At 36.6% G+C, this 21,551-nt stretch overlaps 2 protein-coding genes across 5 annotated transcripts in view; one reads left to right on the forward strand and one right to left on the reverse strand.

Annotated features, from left to right (window-relative positions):
• ZZZ3 (zinc finger ZZ-type containing 3) overlaps nucleotides 1-19,433 on the reverse strand; it is a 96,350-nt gene extending 76,917 nt beyond the window's left edge. For 2 of the 4 annotated variants that reach the window (XM_054566870.1, XM_054566869.1), the window contains exon 1: nucleotides 14,053-14,072. The gene's annotated coding sequence lies outside the window, so the exon portion shown is untranslated. Of the gene's footprint in view, nucleotides 1-14,052; nucleotides 14,073-18,652; nucleotides 18,729-19,305 lie in introns of those variants that run through there. The other 2 variants (XM_054566872.1, XM_054566871.1) reach the window with 2 other exon arrangements.
• LOC129065627 (protein BRICK1-like) lies at nucleotides 6,183-6,566 on the forward strand. Its single transcript, XM_054566873.1, has one exon. The coding sequence runs from the start codon at nucleotides 6,201-6,203 to the stop codon at nucleotides 6,426-6,428; it is 228 nt and encodes a 75-aa protein (XP_054422848.1). The 5' UTR covers nucleotides 6,183-6,200; the 3' UTR covers nucleotides 6,429-6,566.
• Nucleotides 19,434-21,551: the final 2,118 nt, after the last annotated feature.

Genomic DNA, 21,551 nt, shown 5'->3' on the forward strand with positions numbered 1-21,551 from the left:
TTTTGTCATTATTTTTTCAAATAGGTTTTCAATTTCTTGCTCTCTCTGTTCTCCTTCGGGCACCCCCATGATGTGAATGTTGGTACAAAGGAAGTTGTCCCAGAGGCTCCTTACGCTATTTTCATTTTTTTTGGATTCTTCTTCTTTTTACTTTTCAGATTGGGTGTTCCTTGCTCCCTTATCTTCCCAACCTCTGATTTTATCGTCTGTTTTTTAATTATTTTATTATTTTCCATACAAACAACTGTAAACCTACTTTTGCCCCACCTTGTATAGCAGAAATCAATAAAGGTTAAAAGAGACACTTTGCTAGAAACTAACAAGGCATTTTGAAATTTTGCTGAAGGTTACACAATGGTTATTCTGAGGTATTTTAATTTATCTAAGGAAATTTTTCTTATCTGAAAAACAGGAGTAATTTGACATTGAAGTAGTAATATTCATCAGAGAAACACACTGTGTCAAATGCCAAATACCTGATTATCAGAACTTAAGACTAAACATATTCCTGAGGAATCATGCCAAAAGCCACTTCATTCCATTGTTTTAAATGTGTGGCACAATTTCCCACAGTAAGAGAACCCAGGGTGTAAAAAATTATTTACAGAAGAACACAGGACATCAGGGGGGGAAAAAGACGTTAAGCGTCATCAAGCTTCCCTACAAAAAAAAAGTCTTAAGCTGTCCTGCCTTATCAAAACCTAATTTTTTATTTTAATTTCAAACACTTATCACTGAAGTCCTCTATCTTTTTATATCTGTTTACAATACCTCTCTGATAACACCATCATAATCTTATTAAAAACACTTAAATAAAATATCCAAATTAAATCCTGCTTTATATTACACCACTTTTGATGACTTCAGTTTTCACTAAAAAAATTTATCTTTACCCAGAAGAAATAACATAATGTAATTTCTGTTCAATTCTCTGGAAATCTCAGCATCGATTTCATCATACAAAGCTATGGAAATTTCTACACACCAATGGAAAAGTCAGTGCAGACTCATATTTTAAACTAGTCATACAAATACATTTCCCTATAAGCAAAAGGAAAAAACTTTTACGATTCTATAAATTCATAACAAGAACATAAATGTTTCGGTTTAAAATCTTTCAAAAATTCCTGGGGTGGCAAACACACAATACAGTGTACAGATCATGTGTTATATAATTGTACACCTGAAACCTGCATAATTTGGTTAACCAATGTCACCTCAATAAATTAAGTAAAAAATAAAAAAAATACTACATAATATTTATATGAAGTTCAAAATCAGAGAAAATTTCATTACAGCCTTTATTAACTGAAAATAGCTGTTTCCTCCCACTCTTCACTACCCATTCCTTCCTAGTCAGTCACTCCTTCTCCACATTAAACACTTTCAATTCCTTCAAGGGTTCTCAAACACTTCATCTAGTTGCCCTCCTCTTGACACATCCAGATTTTCATTTATGTCTTTTCCAGAAGTAAGGCCAACATTGTAAATATGTTCTATCCAATTTGTGATACATATTATATCCCTTATTAGGTACAGAATTCCCTTAATGCAGCCTATTATTTAGTTGCTGGGTTTTTATTTAAGCCACTCATACTGCTGGATCTCTGTGATTATGCAAAACCAAACTCCTAAAAGTCTCTATCAAATCCAGCTACTTCTTCCCCTAAATGCAAAGGTTTATCTTCTCAGTCCCATACCATTAAACCTTCTAAAGCTTTTAACGAAGTTATCACTTCCCTTCTTCTTTTGAAATTACTATCTTTAACCTCCACTTATTCTAGTTTTCCTCTTTCTTCCAAATACATTAAATTTTCCAGCCCTAGCCAGGTAGCTCAGTTGTGGTTAGAGTGAGGTCCCCATACACCAAATTTGTGGTTGGATCCCTGGTCAGGGGACATAACAAGAAGCTACTAAAGTATAAATAAGCGGTACAAATTGATGTTTCTCTCTCCCTCTATAAATCAGTAAATTTTTAAAAAGTTGCTTATTAGGATAAATTTTCCAAGTCTCTTCCCCTCCATTTTTTCATGCATTGGGGCTTTTCATCTCTGCACCCCGTCAAAATGTACATGTCTCTTTCTAATCCTTTCTCCATAGGTAAAATCATTATAACGCTCTTTCAGATAATTTTAACCATTAAACAGTTTATATCTCTAGCCCCAACCTCTACCCCAAACTTCTGACTAACATATTCTGAAGTCTCAATCTAGATGTCCCAAAAGTACCTTCTATTCAGCAAATACAAATCCCTAGTCACTTTCTTCCTACCACTCAATAATTACTTCCTCCCTGTGTCAACAATTTCAATGACAAATATCTAACCACCAAAACTAAAAAGCTTTGACACATTTTTTTTTGATCCACCCCCGAGGATATGCTTAATTGATTTTAGAGAGGAAGAGGAGTAGGGAGACCAACAGACAGACAGACAGACAGAAACATCCATCCGAACCCACAACCTAGGTATGTGCCTTGACCAGGAATCTAACATGCAACCTTTCGGTGTACCAGAGCATACTCCAACCAACTAAGCCACCAGGCCAGGGCTTTAAATTTCTTTCTTTTTTTTTTTAATCCTCACCTGAGGATATGGGAGACATCTTAACTCTTTCCTTTTCCCACCAGTGTATAATCAACACACTCTACTTTTTCTACTTCTAAAATGTCTTGAGAAACAATGTTACTGCTCCAGTTCAAGCCTTCTTCATCCCATTAAACTAGTGTAATAGCCTAATCAGACTCTAATTCCAATCTAGTCTTTATCTATTCACAAATATATGACTTCATAAACACAGCCTTGATTCTGACTTTTTGGTCCCCTAATTTAAAAACTCTTCTTCTTCAAAGCCCAATTCAGTGATTTAACTGCTCTCTCTTACCCCCAATAAAGGTTAGTTCTGCTATCACAGAATTTAAAATGTATAGTTTGATATGCCTACATTTCCTCCTTGATTATAGGCTACTCAGAGAAACAGTGCAACTCTTTTTTATTCTTAGAACCTTTATGTTGGTGAACTGAATGGAATTCTGCTCACAGAACTACTTTTAGGCAATGGGCACTGCAGGTTTCTGCCTGTGGGTTCAGGAAAAATTTTTTAAGTTGCTTTAGTTATCTACCTTTGCCCACTGAGTTGTTCAGAAACTTTATAAGCACAACTATGCATTTATCCAAAGCATTAATAAAAATATTAAAATGGACAAGAACAAAAGCTTTTTAGATATATCTCTAAGTTTGACAATGATGCCTTTGTTAACATTTTAAGAAAGGTTATTTTATATCTATTAATGTAATATTATTAATGTTGTGAGCTACCATGTATTTACCTCTTCTCCAAGGACAAGATAATGATTTCCAAAGCTACTATTTTCTTTTTTTAAATAAGACTTTTTATCTGTTTCTACTCTTCTGGCATACTCTGAGTCACTACAAATTAACAAAAGCTATTAACACCTCTCAGTTCCTTTGTGTCGTTTAAATGTCATTTAAAGCCTGTGGCATTAGCCAGATAGGTAGAAAATGGTTTCTTGGAATCCAAGCAAGTGGTAAAGCAACCTGAATGGGATTTACAGAACTTGATCAGGCAACAGTGTTAAAAAACAGTTAAAAAATATTTACAAAAGGGTGAAACGTTCATTCAGAAGACACCAAAGGAGTTCCATTGTAATTACAGGGACAATTTTTGTTAAAGGTTCTATGTGTCCATTTGTAGCATGAGAAAAACCACCTGGAAAAGCAGCTTCCAAGGCTAATGTGAAGCTGATAATCAGCCTGTCAAGATATGGTAACCGATAATAAACTGTGTCACAGAAATTTCAACTTGTTTGAAACAACAAAACACTTCCCATGATTGCTCATCCTCCAAAAATGAATTAGAATTAAATACTGAAATTATATCAAACTCATGATACTAGTATTTCTATTTTAAGTTTAAAACGTGACCTATTTTTTCTTGAAGTTCTTGTAATATTTAAGAGAATTTTAACATTATAAAATCTGACAGCCTCATGATTCTAAATTTAAAATAGTAACTGATTTCAGACTTGTGACTTTGTTTAAAGCTATTAAGAGCTATTTGGTTTGGTTAATAAGCAAAATTTGGAATGTTTAAGAGAAATTGTGACTCACTATATTTAAATGAATTAACTTTAAGAGTTTTAAGTATTTAAAAGTATTTAAAAGTATTTAAGAGTTTAAAGTCCTGCTTGTTTAAATTTCACATTTACTCCATAAAGCACATGGTAAGTACTAAAAATAAAAGTCTGGTATATTAAATGTATAAATATAAGAACTGTAATTAAGTTAAGGAGCAGTAATAGTTAGTAGTACTAATAGCTAACATTCAAAGCATGTTTTCCTACTGCTCAACATTGTTCCAAGTATTTTACAGTGTAATCTCATTCAATGAAAAAATAATCACTGAGGATCCACCATGAACTAGGCATCATTACAGGCTCTTAGAATTAAATTAGAACAAAACACACTTTAAACCTTCATGGGTCTTATATTTCAGTAAAAAAAGACAGAAAATAAATATCACATATGATAATTACTATGAAGAAAAACTGAGGAAAGTGAACGGAAGGAGGTACTATTTTAGATGGCATGAGGGTCACACGAGTGAGCACCAATCACATGGAAGGCTATGTAAATAATGTGCCTTTAAAACTCTCTCACTAGGGAAAACCTTTCTAGAGCAGGTGAAAACTGAATCTGAGAACTAAGTGAGAGAGCAAACCATGCAAGTACGTATACAAGAAGAATATTACAGGAAAGAAAACAAACACAAAAGCCATTTTACCAGGTAAGGGTATTTTAAGGAAGATTTAATCTGTTCAACTAGAACTACTAAAATGTATTAAAGTGTCATCTCCCACCTCATCCAGGAAAATAAAATTATTCTTAGTTTATATTAAAATTGCCAGATTATTAATAGAATAAAATGTAAAAACTTAAAGGCAAGTTTTAATATTTATTTTAGTTACTCAATGTATTTTACCAAAAACTATAAACGGTCTCCTCTATTCCCCAAAGTAGCCACACACAAAAGAAACAATGAAACTTCATTGCTCTTTATAAAGAATTTATTACAACTACAGATATAAACTTATTTAATGAAACTAATGTTCTCTATCACATATGATGGAATAAAATTTCCTCTTTAAACAAGGTTGTCTCCCTTCCAGCATGAAAACTGTAAAGAAGTAAAATGGGATGAGTAGTGCTCATTATTTAATGTTATCTTCCTAATCAATAGGCCTCTTTCCCCCTTACTGATCTTGCTTTCAATTTAACAAAAACTAGCCCTTTGTTGTCCTTAAGCATTTTTTTTTTTTTGCAAACTTGAACTCAGTCAGAGCTCTAGCCTCCCCCTTCTTATGCATTATTACTTTTTTTGTATTAACTTTCACTTATATACCATATGTGGGTATTCTTGATGTTTTCTTTTGAAAAATATCAGAAATGACTTATGTGGAAGTCATAATTACTTTAAGTGACTTACATATTCTTCTTCCCTCAGTGGAAATTTTTTGTCATTTTAATAATAGGTTTCATTTTTAAGAGCCTTCTATCAACATTGATTGTTTATACAATCTGTGGTCATTATCATTATCAATCTTCTCTTCTAAGTTTCTGAAACTGTCTTTTCTATGAATCCCTACCTAATACAAACTCCAAGGCAACAGTCACTACCTTTTGATTCTCATGACTTTCATTTCTATCTGGGGAACAAAGAACAGTGTTTTGGAAAAGCAGGATGAGCTTTGGAATCAGGTATCTGTCATTTACTAGCACACTTCTTTGCATCTCCATTTCCACATCAATAAAATAAAAAATAGCATTAACTGAGCACCTATTTCATACCAAGTACCTTATATACTCTATACATGAGTAGAAAATACTGTATCATTTATAATGAGAAAAACAAGGCTTAGAGATAAATAATTTGCTTAAAGTTACAGAGTTCAAAATCCTAGAGAGCCAGACACGGACCAGTGTATCTCCAATGGCTTGGCGTCATCTGGCAAAGTGAAAAGTCGCCAGTTTGATTCCTGGTCAGGGCACAGGGCTAGTTTGCAGTTTCTGTCCCCCACTGAGGCGTGTATGAGAGCAACTGATTGATGTTGATTTTTCTCTCCCTTCCTTCCTTCCCCTCTCTAAAAAATAATAAAATGTCATTCTTCCTTAGGCGGCAGCCATGGCTGGACAGGAGGATCTGGTGCAGCGGGAAATTCACCAGGACTGGGACAACCAGGAGTACGTTGAGCTAAGCAGCAGCAGCATCAAGAAAATAGTGGACATTCTCAACTCGTTCGGTATGTCTTGTCGTTCAAGACTTGCAACACTGAATAAGAAATTGACAGCCCTCAAACGGAGAAGAGAGTACACTGAAGCATGGGTGACAAAAGGTGAGACCCTCACCTAGAACTGTGCCAGGCTGCTGCTGGGAAGTTGCTTTACAGAACACAGGCCTCCATGGGAAAAGCCCCAGCAGACTTCAACTTCTTCCTCTCTCCTTAAAGAACAACAGGGCTTATTCTTGTTTTTCTTTCTTCGATAATGTGGCCTTTGGGCTCTGCCATGTACATCTGACAGTATGATATGGTATGTGGGCAGAAGTCCAGGGTAACTCTTGAAAACTTTAGGCATTTTACCTTTTCAGTAACATTTTGTAGAACTACTGGTCAATGTATTTGAGGCACTCAGAGCCCACCTCTCTCTCTCTCCGACTTCCCTTACACTTTTCATTGCCTCTGCACTGATTCTGTAAACAGCCTTTGTCTCCTCCCCACCTTCATTTGGGGGCAGACAGTCCTGGCTGAGACACTCATGCCCTGGCAAGGTGGCTGCCAGAGAATGTTGTTAACCCCCAGTTTTTTGTCCTTCTGGGGAGGTCAAGGCCAGGCCACTACTTGGCTTGAAACGGACATTTTCAGTTTTCTTTCTGTCATTTGGGGTATCTGCCTCTGATACTTCACTAATAAACTCAACTTAAAAAATAAATAAAATAAAAATAAAAAATAATAAAATGTTTTAAAAAACAATACTAGAGCTGGGATTCATTAAATCCGAGACTGATTCCAAGCTCACATTCTTTTTTTTTTAACTGCATCACAAATCAGTGACTCTAAAATAAGTCTGTTGCCCAAAAGAGATATTCAGTAAGTTATTTCTATATGCCCCTCACTGCTCTTCCTTGTCGGTCAGAATCAATTTCACACCAGCAATTCTCTTCAACTTTTAGATTAAACTGCCAGCAAAACTCTGATCGTCTTTATTAGTACACTATTTAATTAATCCACTAATTAAAACCAAAAGTGATATATTATGCCAACCATATTCTTAAAGATACTTCTGTTAAAAGAACCTTACATACAAAAATAAAAACCCATGGTTAGAGTAACATAAAAAGTCAGGAAGCTGAACTATCTAATTCAGCAGAGTATGCTAGTCATCCTCAAAATTCTTAAAACACACCACTATGGAGAAAAGGCTTAAAAAAAGTCATTCTCTGAGTTATGCACATCAAGACCACAGAAATACTTAAGAGCAGTTTGCCAGAGACTGAGCAACTACCAAATAGACAAGAACTCTACAATTGTAACATCATGAAACTATAAATAAGTTTCTCTTAATCATCTCATTCCCTCTTCATACATTAGATTGTGGGTAGGCCTAAACACTACCATTCATATCACTTTAAAGCCTACTAATCAAGTAAACTAATCTGAATGGTCAGAAATAAAGAGCTAGAAAGCAATATACATTTTTCAGTTTCTTAAAAGTAAAAAAGAAAGGTTTATTAATTAAAGTTCATAAGTAGTTTTATTACTAAGCTGTAACATAGTACTATACTAAAAGACTTGTAAATGCAGCAGGTGATGTGTTTTTAAACTTAAAATAGGCTAAAGATGAGAGTGATTTCAAATAGGCTAAATAAATCTTTTTGGATTTATGAAAATGTTCTAAAACTGGACTGTGGGAGAGTTGCACAACACTAAATTTACTGAAGATCACTGTATCATATACTCAGAAAGACTGTAACTCAGAAATCCTCCCTCAAAAAGCTATAATTATTGAGGTGACCAGAACACTCCTTCCCTTATATGACTACCTTGAAATTAACACCAGCATTTAGTTCTATTATTCTGTAAATCTGTGTTATCTTACTTGAGCATATTTGGGCTTCCAGATACTGAGTTACATTGTAATCCTCTTTATTAAATAAATGCAGTTCTTGAACATGACACCACTGTGCAAAATTTTATCTAAAACACTGAACAGTAAGAAATGCCTTACTAAAATTATATGCAAAAAACAAGATGTATACAGGAATGTTAGAGTTTGGATAAATAACACCTTGATGAAAAAACTAAAAAGATTTCTGTTTTTAAAGGTCAAAGTATCCACATCATAGCTACTTCCAGTTCTGTGTTTATGCCTAAAACAGTCCTTGAATATAAGATTTGGAAGAAAATTCAAATGCCAGTATAAAATGTGATTAAAAAAATTCACTAGAATATACACTGTGGTCCTGAAACAAGGAAAGGCACAAATAATATACATAAATGCCCCTGATGATAACACATCAAACTCCAAAAACAGAGTCTGAATGCTTGGGTTCATATTCCAAACCCATAATTTAGCACCTGTATGACATTGAGCAAGATACTTAACCTCTCTGCTTCAACTTGCTCATTTGCAGAAGATAACAGCTGTGAGATCCAAATGATAATGAATACACTATTTATATGTATCTAGCATAGAGAAACTTTTCAGTAAATCTTGATTAGTATTACTTTACAGTTTCACAAATTATCTTGAGCAGTCCTTCACAACCTTCAACATACACTCAAACTGCCTGGTAATCTAGTTAAAAAGAGATTCTGTTATTCGGGAAGACCTGGGTGGGGACCTGAAATTTTCTTTTCTAGGTAGTGCCCAGAAAGGTACCAAGGAAGGGCACTTTTAAGTTACAAGAATAGTTATACTTCAGCACACATCAGAATCACTTGGATGGCTAGTTTAAAGCAAGTATTTCTGGGTTCCGCCCTAGAGCTGGAGATAATTTGCATTTGTAAGAAGTTCCTAAGTGATGCTATGCTGCTATTCCCAGGCCCATATTTTGACAACTACCGCTCAAATGTTCTCAGCTAAGATGTATATTAGAATCACTTGTGAGGAATTTGTTTGTGGTTCTTTAATTAAATGTATGTGCCCTGACTATATTCCAGTATTGGTTCTCAAAGTGTGGTCTCTTAACCCATTAAATCTGAAACACTAGGAGTAAGGCCCAGCCATCCATTATTTTTAAAAAACAAACAAATCTCCCAGGTGATTACGATGCATGTTAAAGTTTGAAAACCTCTGGCTTTCAGTTACAAATGAATCTGAATTTCCTTGGTGAAATTTTGCTAACTACAGAAAGAAAACTAACCACTTGTATATGTGGCTTAGGTCAAACCGGAAAACATCCTGACTCTCTAGCCAAGTAAGAACAGCATTTATTCAAATCTAGTGGTAACCCTGTAACCGTGATGTAAGTCAATTACTGTCTACTTCATTCTTCATGAGATAATGTTCTCCTATAACTATGATGTTTCTCCAAAGTCAAACATTTAAAATCTCCACGGTGGGGTGTGGAGGGGGGACACCTTTTTAAAGAAGACAAAAATTTTGCATGACATTTAATTTCCACAAAAGCTCAACAAATACAAGATCACTAGAGTATGAAATGTAGGTATGTGTTAAGCTTAAATTATTCTGGAACAAAATAGCTAATTTCAACAGCTGCAGGCCATTTATAATATACTGGCCCTAAATTAACAACTGACAGTAACCAAAATTTATTTATAAAGGAAATTAACATACACATCCAGGCTAACCATGTGACTTAGCTGAAAGAAAAATTACGTGCATGAGCACAGTGATAAATCTTTCATTATGCCTTTCTTTAAAATTAAGAAAGTGAAATGGGAGGCATACAAAAGATGATACAAAGAGAGGGTTTCTGGGAAGAAAGCTGCACTTATATTTGAAGCCAGCCTGAAAGTAAGTAGTATCAAGTAAGGCTCTTAGCTGATTCTCAATTTTTCAGTAGCCCACAATTTGATTTTATACTCTGCATACCACAATGTCGTACTGTTCATAAATCTAAAATAAGTATCTTAGAAATAAAGTGGATTAAACTTAACCTGGGTTTTTTTTCTTGGGGAAAGGGACATTCACAATACTCTCCAAAATAATACAGGATACCAGAGGGTGTCTGTGATAAAAATTAGAATGGGAATGAATCACTGCTCGAAAGGAATTCAAAGAATGAAAAGAAAGCTGCCAAGTCATAGGATGAAAGCCCAAAAAGCCATTAGCTGATCAGGAATGCTGTACTAAAGTATGCAAAACAAAAGTTTTAAGTGGAAAAATAAAATAAAATAAAAGCTGAGGTGCTGTTGCAGGCCATCAACCGCAGCAATTAAAAAGTATCCTGTTTGCCCAAGCAACATTAAAACACAGAAAGGTCTACCACACAATCTGAAAGCAAAGAAGGCTTTTCTTTGATGTCCAACACCTTCTAGAGAGTTCTTGAAAACTATGAATGCCATGAGAAAAGTTTAAATCAAAGTGCTGAAATCTCCAGGTATAAAATAGATTGAGTTCTAAGATTTCTCAGGGTACTCATATCAAAACAGGATAAAAATGCAATTACGTTTACAAAGGAAATTAAAGCTCAAAAGCCCACAAAATTGTTCTGTGGTATCAGACATGAAAATAGTGGTTTCCCATGGGAGAGAGGGGAGTTTTAATGACCAGGATAGGGCACAAGGCAGTTTCTGGGATTTGGATAATGTTCTGCTTCTTACTAATAATTACATAGTTGTGTTCACAGTGTGAAAATTCACTGAATTGTACACTTATGGGAACTTTTTGTGGGTATTATATTTTAATCATACTTACATATTTTGAAAAAGCAGGGAGGGGGAAAAAGGAAATTTCCCCCTCAGGAAATAAAACATATTACTGCAAAAACATTTAAAAATTATATTCAGTAGAGAGAAGAGAGTTAATACAGAGAAGTATTACAAAGTTCCTCAAAGACTATGAGTAGATAAATCTCACACGTACATCTTTTTCAGGAGGAAAAAATCCTGTTATCTCCCTCTATAATACAGCCAAGCCAAATAAAGCATTATTTCACTTTATTTATGATACACATTAATCTGTTTTAATGAGAAGTGTACACAAACTCCAGATGTTTTCCTCAAATTTCTGACCAATTAAAACAAAACAAACAACAAAAAAACCCCCTAACCCTGGCCAGGTGGGCTCAGTTGGCTGGGGCATAGTCCCATACACCAAAAGGCTGCAGGTTCAATTCCCAGTCAAGGCACATACCTAGGTTGCTTGTTCAATCCCAAGCTGGGGCACACATGGGGACAGCCAATCAGTGTTTCTCACATGGATGTCTGCCTACCTCTGTCTCTCTCTAAAATCACTAAGGATATCCTTGGGTAAGAATTAAAAAAAAAAAACAAAAAACAAAACTAGTAAAGGAGGGTAAGTAAGTGCCAGAACACAGTTAGCAACTGCTATTTCCTGGACTACTTCAGTGCCATTTCACAAATCAGCTCATCCCTTTATGGGGTAGCTGAATTCTGGTAGACATAAAAGGTATAAATTATGTTCCAATACCTTTAAATCTCATACCAAACCAAGGCAGAAGGAAACTTCATCACATAAAGTTCCTGATCTGCAATTCTCCTTACATGATCCCCAAGCACAGGACACACCACACATTTTTTCAAATATTTACAATGGCTTCACACTCAAAGTTAATGCTTTTTTCTTCCTGCATTAATGCATTCACACTAATCTGTAAGCAGCAGAAAATATTAAAACAGCAGCTTTGGAGCTATCATTAAAATGTAAATAAATACAAACATCAGACTTTTTAGAATGATTATTTTAAGATTTTGAATAACTATTTCACAAAGTAAAAAAAAAATGTACTTTCCTAAACGGTAAGAACTTTCAAAATTAAAAAACACCTTCCTTGGCATGGATGCCCTTACCAATGGTCACCTGGATTTCTTAGATTATTCATTATTAAATTTTAGTAAATGCACATTGCCATATTGTACTTAACAGCTGAAGATATTGTGATTCTATGTCGAGTCCTAGAACTACCAATTAGCACTTTTTCATTAAATATATTAGAAGCATATAAAGTCAAGTTGTACATTACTGTATTTAGTGAAGGAAATATCTTAAACACACACCCTAAATTAAGTTCTCAGACGTTTATTTCTGTAATTCTACAACATCTACCAAAATAGTTTTTCTCTTTATAGCCTCTAGTACTATACTCTTAGGTAGTTTCATATTTTATCATTCAAAAAAGGAGAAATTGCTTCATTTAATCCTCCTAAATTCTGGGGAATGGCAAAAGAATATTTCAAATTTGGGCTAATAAAAAAAGAAGTTATAAAACATGGTTTTGTACAGAATGAGCTTTATTATCTTCAATCTATAAAGCGTTCTTAAAAAATCAATCAGAAAGCAAACAATAAAAAGAGACCAGAGGAGCCCTGACTGGTGTTGCTCAGTGGGTTGGGCGTCATCCTGCAAACCAAAAGGTCACTGATTGATTCCCGGTCAGGGCATGTGCCAGCATTGCTGGCCAGGTCCCGAGTTGAGGACCTTCAAGAGGTCAGGTTTCTCTCTCTCTCACTTTCGCCCTCCCTTCCCCTCTCCCAAATAAATAAATAAAACAAACAAGTAACATCTTTAAAAAAAGAGAGAGAACAGGGCAAATTATATTAAACATGTCAAAGAATCATCTGAAAAACAATATTATTTTTTTAAAATTTAGGATAAAAATAAACATCATCATCAAATATAAACAATTAAAATGTAAAAATGAAACAAAGCAATGAGAATATAAAGGATTATTTAGAATAAAATAACTAACAATTTGGAGGGAAACATTTAGATTCTCATCTTACACCAATACTAGATGAGGTTAAAAACTTAAAATTTATTTAAATCCAAGTTAGAAAAACTCAAGAACAGTATTAAATCAGTATTGTTTACTTATTACATTTCTGAAGGAGGAATTTCATAAGATTAGGAATAGTACAAAATTAGGTCAAAAGATTTACATCAATTTAAAAATTGCTTATCCTAAAAATTCACAAAAATATGTAAGCATAAAGTAATGTTTTACCTCAGTAGTAATCTAAGAAAAAAAGTGGTGTGACTTTCACCCTATAAAATTATGAAAAATATTTAACAAGAGGTAGAGAGCAATAGCAACTTCATTGTAAACATAAATTGATACTTCTTAAAAAATGTTTATTGATTTTAGGAGGAGAGGCAGGGAGAAAGAAACATCGATGTGAGGATATGAGAGAGAAGTAACGATTAGTTGCCTCCCATACCCACCCCAACCAGGAACTGAACCCACAACCTAGGGTAATTACTATGTGCACTGACCAGGAATTGAAGCTCCAGCCATTTGATGTACAGACCTGTACTCCAACAGAGGCACACTGGCCAGGACTATATTGATACTTTTTATAAATACTGTGACAAGGGTTTTAAGAGCCTTGAAAATGTACCTAAAAATCATTTCTGGCAATATACTAGACAATAATACCGTGTATAGAAAACATGCACAAACACACTTCACACTGTTGTTTATATATGCATGAAGTTAGAATAGAGCAATGATACACCTACACATCGAACAGCCATTATTTAATGATGACTATGAAGATTCAATGGGAAAATGTTACTTAACATTAGGTTAAAAAGCAGCACATGAAATTAAATATATTTTATGTACAAGTATGTACAACATATATATTTAAAATAATGAAGAAACATATCAAAATGTTAGTGTAGTTAATTTCCAAGATTTAAAATCCTCAAGCTAGCCATTATAATCATTAAAAAACACACACACAAGGTTTAAATTGATGTATTAAAAGAGACTAAGAAGGCAAGCAAAGAAGCAAAGAAAATTCGCTACAGTACGAAATATTTCTCACCTCAGGACATTCAGTGCGGTATGCTGGGCATAAAGACTCAACATCAGGATTCAAACTATAGAACTGAATCGTCCAGACAGGAGATTTACTAATTCTAATTATCTGCTATGAAAATCCCTTCCTCAACATCATCTTCAGACAACTGGTCAATTACTACTAATATTAAATATTAAATGTAATAGAGCCTTATATGAAAAGTAATCACTTGAAACATTAAATAAGGAAATAAATAAGTAGATAAAGGTAATAAAATTACAAGAAATTCCACACAACAGCACTATTGTTATTGTTATCATCAAATGAGTCCTGCAAAGTAATTTTCTAGAAAACTGAAATGCATTAACAAAGCTTTGAGAACACTGATAACAATCTTTTTAAAATACACCAATTTCTTATTTCCTTAAACACAGTACATGGAATAAAAGTTTACTTATGATTGAGGTCATCATTGTGACACATTGTGTACACACCTCCACAATATTGGAATGTGCTCAGAAGTTAATAAGACTACATGCTTCCATGAAATGGCCTTACGACACTATTAACTTCCACAATTCCATCTCCTTTTTAATAGCTCTTCTTCCTCTTCCCTGGAAATAAGATAACAGACATTTCTGCTATCAGTGTGGTTAACTCCAATGGCCCATTCTGTGGATTATAATCTGTGAGCTTTAAAAAAAGAAAAGAAAAGAGAGAGAGAGGGAGGGAGGGAGGGAGGGAGAGAAAGGAGAAAGGAAGGAAGGAAGGAAGGGAGAAAGAAAGAAAAGAAAAGAAAGAAGGGAGGGAAGGGAGGAAGGAAGGAAGGAAATCAACCCTGTTAGGGCTGCAAAATTTGAAATTAGTTATTCCAATTAGTCATTTCTGAATAAAGATCTTAAGATTATTGTACTTGATTAGTTATTTTTAAGGCTCAAGATTCCTGCTAGCTGGCATCACTAGCACTCAAAATGTCCTTGAATTACTAATATACCTGAATTCCAAAAATAATAAATAATAAAGTAACTCAATACAGTGTTTGTCTCCTCACAAAAAGCTACTCAACTCGCTTGTCTCTGACAAGACAAAAATTACCCACATAAATGAGAGCAGCTAAAGAGAGAAAACATAAAGAGGTCAGAGGACAAGTTCAAGTAAAATAGTAAAGTCCATATTCCATGGTTTGAGAAGTAAAGGCTTAGGACTTTGGGAAATATTTATTTATAGTGTTTTCTAAAGTATAATTACAGTGGCTATCAGAGTATTAACCTACAAAAATTTGCACCACACTGTGTACCACATCTATAGTTAATACTACTTTAAAAATCAAAAAGTCTTGCCCTGACTGTCCTGGCTCAGAGGGTTGGGCATCATCTCACAAATCAGAAGTTCACCAGTTCAATTCCTGGTCAAGGCACATTCCTGGATTACAGGCCAGGTCCCCGGTTGTGGATCAGCAAGAGGCAACTGATAATGTTTGTCTCCCTCTCTTTCTCTCCCCTTTCTACTCTAAAAAAATAAATAAAAATCTTTTAAAAAATAAAATAAATAAAAATAAAAGTATTCTAGCAAATATCCTTTTAGTTAAATCCAGATTAAATTTTCATATGAAATTAGGTAAGATTTGTTTTTAAAGCACCTGCAATACACTTTTATTGATGTTTCTGGTCGTCATTTACTGCAATCTCTTGGACACTGATTCCAGAAGAGGTAAGAAATAAAACATACTCCTTTCTAAAAAAATTTTTAAAGATTTTTATTTATTTATTTTTTAGAGAGAGAACAGAGGGAAAGAGAGGGAGAAAAACATCAATCAATCGGTTGCCTCTTAAACATGCCCCAACCTGGGACCTGGCCCGAAACCCAGGCATGTGCCCTGACTGGGAATCAAGCCAGCTGATCAGGAATCAAACTGGTGACCTTTTGGTTACCTGGACAGTGCTCAATCCACTGAGGCACACCAGCCAGGTTAAAATTTATATTCTTGATACAACTAATAGGTAACACAGGTACTACACTGTGTAGTTCACAAAGTTACAGGTCTAAGGAAATTAGCACTGTAAGAAAAACATCCAAGTGACGACAAATCAGTATTGTATTATCACTGTTATCGGTTTTCTCTGATTACTAAAGCTATTTACCTGTCAGTAATATGACATTAATAACTGAGAAAAAGGAAAATAAAAGTTCTTGGTTAAGTTTTGCTCAAGCACACTCAAATCATGTAAGATACATTTCTCCTCCTCCTTGGATTTTCTCAGTATATTCCTTTCCAGTATCTTAGACAATTTAGCCTGTACCCGCCTGTAAAATACCAGTAATTCCCAAGATCCACTACCAAAAGTATTAATAGTTTATAAGACAAAGTTGTTAGAGTAGGGAACATATGTTATTGTGAGGATGAGATGCACCCGAGAACTACCAAAGGCCAGTTACCAAGCAAAACTTTGCAGATAACTTTGCAAAGGCCATTACAGCTGTGATCTTTGAATCCACTGTGATTTTTCACAATTTCCTTCCTTTAAAAATAATGAAATGTATTCAATAAATGCTGGTTAACAAGGTCTGTACCTAAGTATAATTTCAACTGAATACCAACTTTAGTTGCTGACTTTTTACGATAGGTGACAGATATCAAGCAATTTGAGGGGAGGACTGAAAACTGAAAAGAGTTATTTAAGAGGAAAAAAATTTAAGAGGAAAAAATTGTCTCAAACACTGATTCCAAAATCTGGTCAACCCAGGTTGCCCTGCAACAACTACAATGTGCCTGCCTATTCTTGGACCATGACTCTGTCAACTTTCTACTTTCCTCTCTGCTCTGCAATTCCCCAATTCCATTTTAGTATCAACCTATATACTCCTATGTCTCTTTTTCCCCTTTCCCACATCGTTAACTATAACCAATATTTCTACCCGAATTATTGCAATAGAAAAACCACACTGCCCAAGAAGGGCAAACACTTTTTTTTATGTGACATCTAATAAATGATATTGCTGTAAAGTTTGAAAGGAAAAAAAAAAAAAAAAAAAAAAAACGATTGGGAAATTACTGCTCAGCATCTTTTGAGTATATTTTTATTAACTACTGCTATTATCATCCATACATCTGCTAAGCTCACTATGTTGCACAGTCAGTACTGTCACTTTAGTTGACCTGATAACTTTTAAAACTTTTGAAAAACTCTTATATACATACTTATAATTTAGAAAGTATTATAAAATATAAACATGAATGAGTAACTATGTAAATATTGAATATAAAAATATATATCCCAATCATATTTCTTTAGTATATATGCTGCCAAAATAACCACAAATATTTCTTTAAGTCCAATTTTATGTGAACTTTATACTTACAAAACTACCAACATACTTTCTAGCACATAAATAATAGTGCTATTCTTCACTATTTTACAAAACTACAGCATCCAAAACTCTGTACAAACAAAAAATTTACTTTTTTTAAAAGCAAGAATGCATGAGTCAAGACAATATGTATATATCACTAAATAAAAATTTGGATAGGAAAAAGTTTATTGATTGTTAATGTTGTTGATAGTGTATATTAATACAACACCCCTCCGCTTCCTTCTCTTCGGTAAGAAAACAAACTAATACATGGAAAATACCAATACACAGCTATCACTAAGAGTGGTCACAGAGATTTACGCCAGGGGAAGGCAATTTGGTCGAGTGTAACAGGGAACCCCTTTTTACTCTCCACTAAGAATACTAAATAAATCCAAACAATGCTCAAGAATATGAAAAAATGTCTACTGTAAATTTTTTAGTAAGACATTTGAGTTGGAGAAAATTCAATTTGCTCTCAAATCCATTTGAGAAAAAATGAATTCAAACTGATACCAGTTTATGAAGTTTGCTTTTAATTAAAAATTTGACTTAAAACATTCCACTATTACCTTAAATATGTAACCAAAAACAATCACTCCTGATCAAAGATGGCAACCTCGCAACAAAGTAGTAATCCACATCTTATCGGTAGTTATGAGTAAAAAAGCACGTACGTACAAAAAGATTAAAAAAATAATTTTATTCTGACATCAACTATTGTCAGAGTCATAAAGGGTCCTTCCAAATACTACCTAAAGTTATTGTAAATACAAAGATAAAGTGACGGGGAAATTATCAATGTCCAAATAAATGGGAATAAATGCTGTGCAGAGAGAAGAAATGAAAGGCACTCTGTTCTAAGTGTCTGAGAATGGCCAATGGAGAAAGGTACCGTAGCAGAAACAAGCAACAGAATGGTTAACAGGTCTGGAATTCTTTAGAAAATGGCAACAAGGAGAAAAACTGACAAGAACGTTTGAAAGTAAGAGGAACAGTATCCAATGGAATCGCATGTCTACGCGAGCACAGCTCCAGACTTCAAGTGAGTTGGGACGGGGGTGGAACTATTACTGCGCGGGGGAGAAGGTGCCCCGGCGGAGAGATGCATACTGCAGGTGGCGTAGCGCCCGGGGAGGGGAGGAGTGGGGGGGAAGAAGACCGTATAGCCTCAATGGGGTCAATGCATTCCCTTCAAGACTACAGGAAGCTGAAACAGCACGTCTCCCAGCACCAAGAGGCACTCGCTCCCGGCCCCTCCCTAACAACTTGCCTTGTACAAAGAGTTGCGGGTCCCAAGCCCCCGGAACCCAAGGCTCCGCCATCCAGGACAACTGCTCTGCCAACAAAGTCCCGCGAGAATCGAGAGATCTCGCGATACCAACCCACTAGCATCTCGCGAGTTTCCCCAAGAACAACATGGCGGTAGAGGAAAATCAGTAGTTCAGGACTTAAAAAGTGTTTCATTAACGGACTGAAAAACGTGTAAAACAGGGAAAGAAAAAGTGTGAAACTTTTCCGCGTTGTATTTCTCATTTCCCCTAGTATAAAAGGGAAGTGGCAACAACCCTAAAACCTCTGTAGACCAGTTATACCACGAACACAGCATCCCCCAGCCTCAGCCAACCTGTCACGTGGAAGCAGATTCTCGGCGAGCCCGTCACGTGGGCCACTACAGAGCGAGCGCGCGTCCGTTCCTTTCCCCGCCCCCCTTGTCGACCAAGCACACGTGCGCGCGCACCTCTGCCCCACGTGGGGGCTTCGCCGTCGTCGCCGCAGCCGCAGCCGCCTCCAGCCCACCCCCCCTCCCAACGCTCGACTCCAAATCCGGGTCCCAGAGCCGATCCTATCCCGGGTTCCCTCCTCCTCTCCCATTTTCCCTCCCCCGCGCCTGGCCCTCACCACGTGCCCGGAGCGCCTGCTCACCTTTCTCGCGGGGCCAGTCGCCGCGGGCCACTCAAAGAGGTGCCGCCGCCGTGGCCGTTCTCCGCCCCCGCCACAGCACTTGCTCGGGTAGCCGCCGCCGCAGGAAGCTCGACAGCGGGGCCGCGGCGCTTCCAGGTGGGTCCCCGCCTCCCGCTCCTGCCACTTCCCTCAGCACCAGCGGCTCCTTCCGGTCCCCTCCTTCCTCCTCGCTGGGACAGGCGGGCAGCGCAGGCTGCAGGCGAGCTCACTACACCGCCTGCTGGTACCTGCAGCAGATGCAGCGCCGGCAGGCCGGGGACCGCAGAGGTCCGCCCCGGCGATCGGCCCCTGCACCCGGGCCAGGATTGATCCGAGGGCAGGACCCAGTCCATCCTTTGCGGGAGTCTTAGTCCTACTCTTGTGGGAAAGGCGTCCCAGCAGCTCCGCTGTTGGAAATACTCTTCATCCTGCCCTTATGTGGCCTCTTAAGAAATTTGTACACCCTACCTCCCTTAACAGCGTGGTCTCAGGCTAGAAAAATATCTGTGCATGTATTGTATATGAGGTAGGTTTATCCTACCTACCTCATCCCCAACCGCACGCCCCCCTTGCTCTCCCCTCTGGCTTTCCACCGGTTCCTACAACACGCAGGCTCAGTCCGCTTCAGGACTCTGTGCTTGCTGTTCACTCTGGCAGGAACACGTCTTCCAGATTTCTTTTAATTGATAGATGGATGTTCAATGTATCTTTCAAATCCCTTCTCAAAGGTCAACGTCTGAGACTTCCCCCACCGCAAGAGCACACTTGAACCACCGCTGTCCTGCTCTTTCTCAGCTTAGTGAGTTATCATTTGGAGACCTTATGTGTTGGTCATCTGCCACCAAGAAAGTGAAATCCTTAGAGGCAGGACTTTTAACTTGTGCTCATTGCAATATCCCCAGACTTGTGTCTGGCACAAAGTAGTGTTCAATAATTAATCTATTTAAACAAAAGGAACTATTTTGAGCGTACAGGAAAATAAAGCTCAACACACTAATGTAGGTTAAATACTTATTTTGAGTAGATAGTTCCATTGACGACATCACCATTTATGAGCTATGAAAGAGATGAGCTAAATCTGCTTCCCAGTCTATAGTTTGAAGATTATTTTCCAAAAACATAAAATCCAGTCGTAGAAGCCATTTTAACTGAAGCTTTTCTTCAGTTGTCAAGTACTGCTGCATTGCTTTCGTCTCTTTTGGCTTTGGAGCTTTTTTCCCCCAATAAGTATGTATGTGTGCTTCTTTTTATTTTGCTAAAAAAGTTATTGTTGAAATGGCTTTTTATATTTGTTTTGGTTCAACCCAAAACGTCTGCTTCAAGACAAAGGGCAACAAGTATATTTGTGTATTAACACTTCAAGAGGCCTTTATTGAACCTAATTGGTTCCAGGCCCTAGTGGTCTACAGACGCAAAAATAAATGAAACAATGTTTCCTTACCTTGCTCTTTATGATTATAGAGCCAAGTTCTGTTTATAATAACCATAACAACTTCTTATGTCCTGTGTCAGGCAATATGCTATGTATTTTTTTATACCTTTTCCTGTTTCAGACTTGCTAACAATCCTGAGTTAGATACTATTGGTGATGGGCACTCCTCAGATTCCCTTCAAGAATGACAGACTTACTACCCCAACAGCCAAGAGTGTTGCCCACAGATAGCCCTCAACTATTGGCCCCCTTCTGGCACTCTATAATGTCACCTCACAATGGGGCCACATTCCAATGACTGATCAGCTCAGGGCTACACACAGTATCTATCTTAGGATGGTTGAAAGGCCCAGCCTTCTCACCCCAACTTGGGACAGTTTGATGAATCATCCCATCTCCAGGACAACCTGCAACAGCTGAGGTTAAGACTGCATCGGAGCTCAACTTCTCCCTCTCTTGGATTCTTCATCCCTTCCCTCTCACCAGTGGTAACCCCAAGAGCATTTTCTAACAAATCTGCACACTTATCAAGTAATAGTCTACTGTTTAGAGAATGCAGCCTGTGACACTATTCACATTTTTCTGATGAGAAAATAGGCCCAAGTTTAAACTGCAGAAAGTTCTATATAGAGATATAAAGTATATTGGGAACAGGAAGGCTTTGGGAAAGGCCTTTTACGAGGGTTGACATTTGAGTTAGAAAATTACTTCACAAAACAGAGAAAAAAGACCATTTTCAGCTGAGGGAACTGCATGAATGAGAAGTGTGATGGGATATGAGAGGAGAACTACAAGT

Source organism: Pteronotus mesoamericanus, unplaced genomic scaffold (assembly GCF_021234165.1).
Source record: "Pteronotus mesoamericanus isolate MK-2021 breed Mesoamerican mustached bat unplaced genomic scaffold, CSHL_Meso_final contig_181, whole genome shotgun sequence".
Lineage (NCBI taxonomy): Eukaryota > Metazoa > Chordata > Mammalia > Chiroptera > Mormoopidae > Pteronotus > Pteronotus mesoamericanus.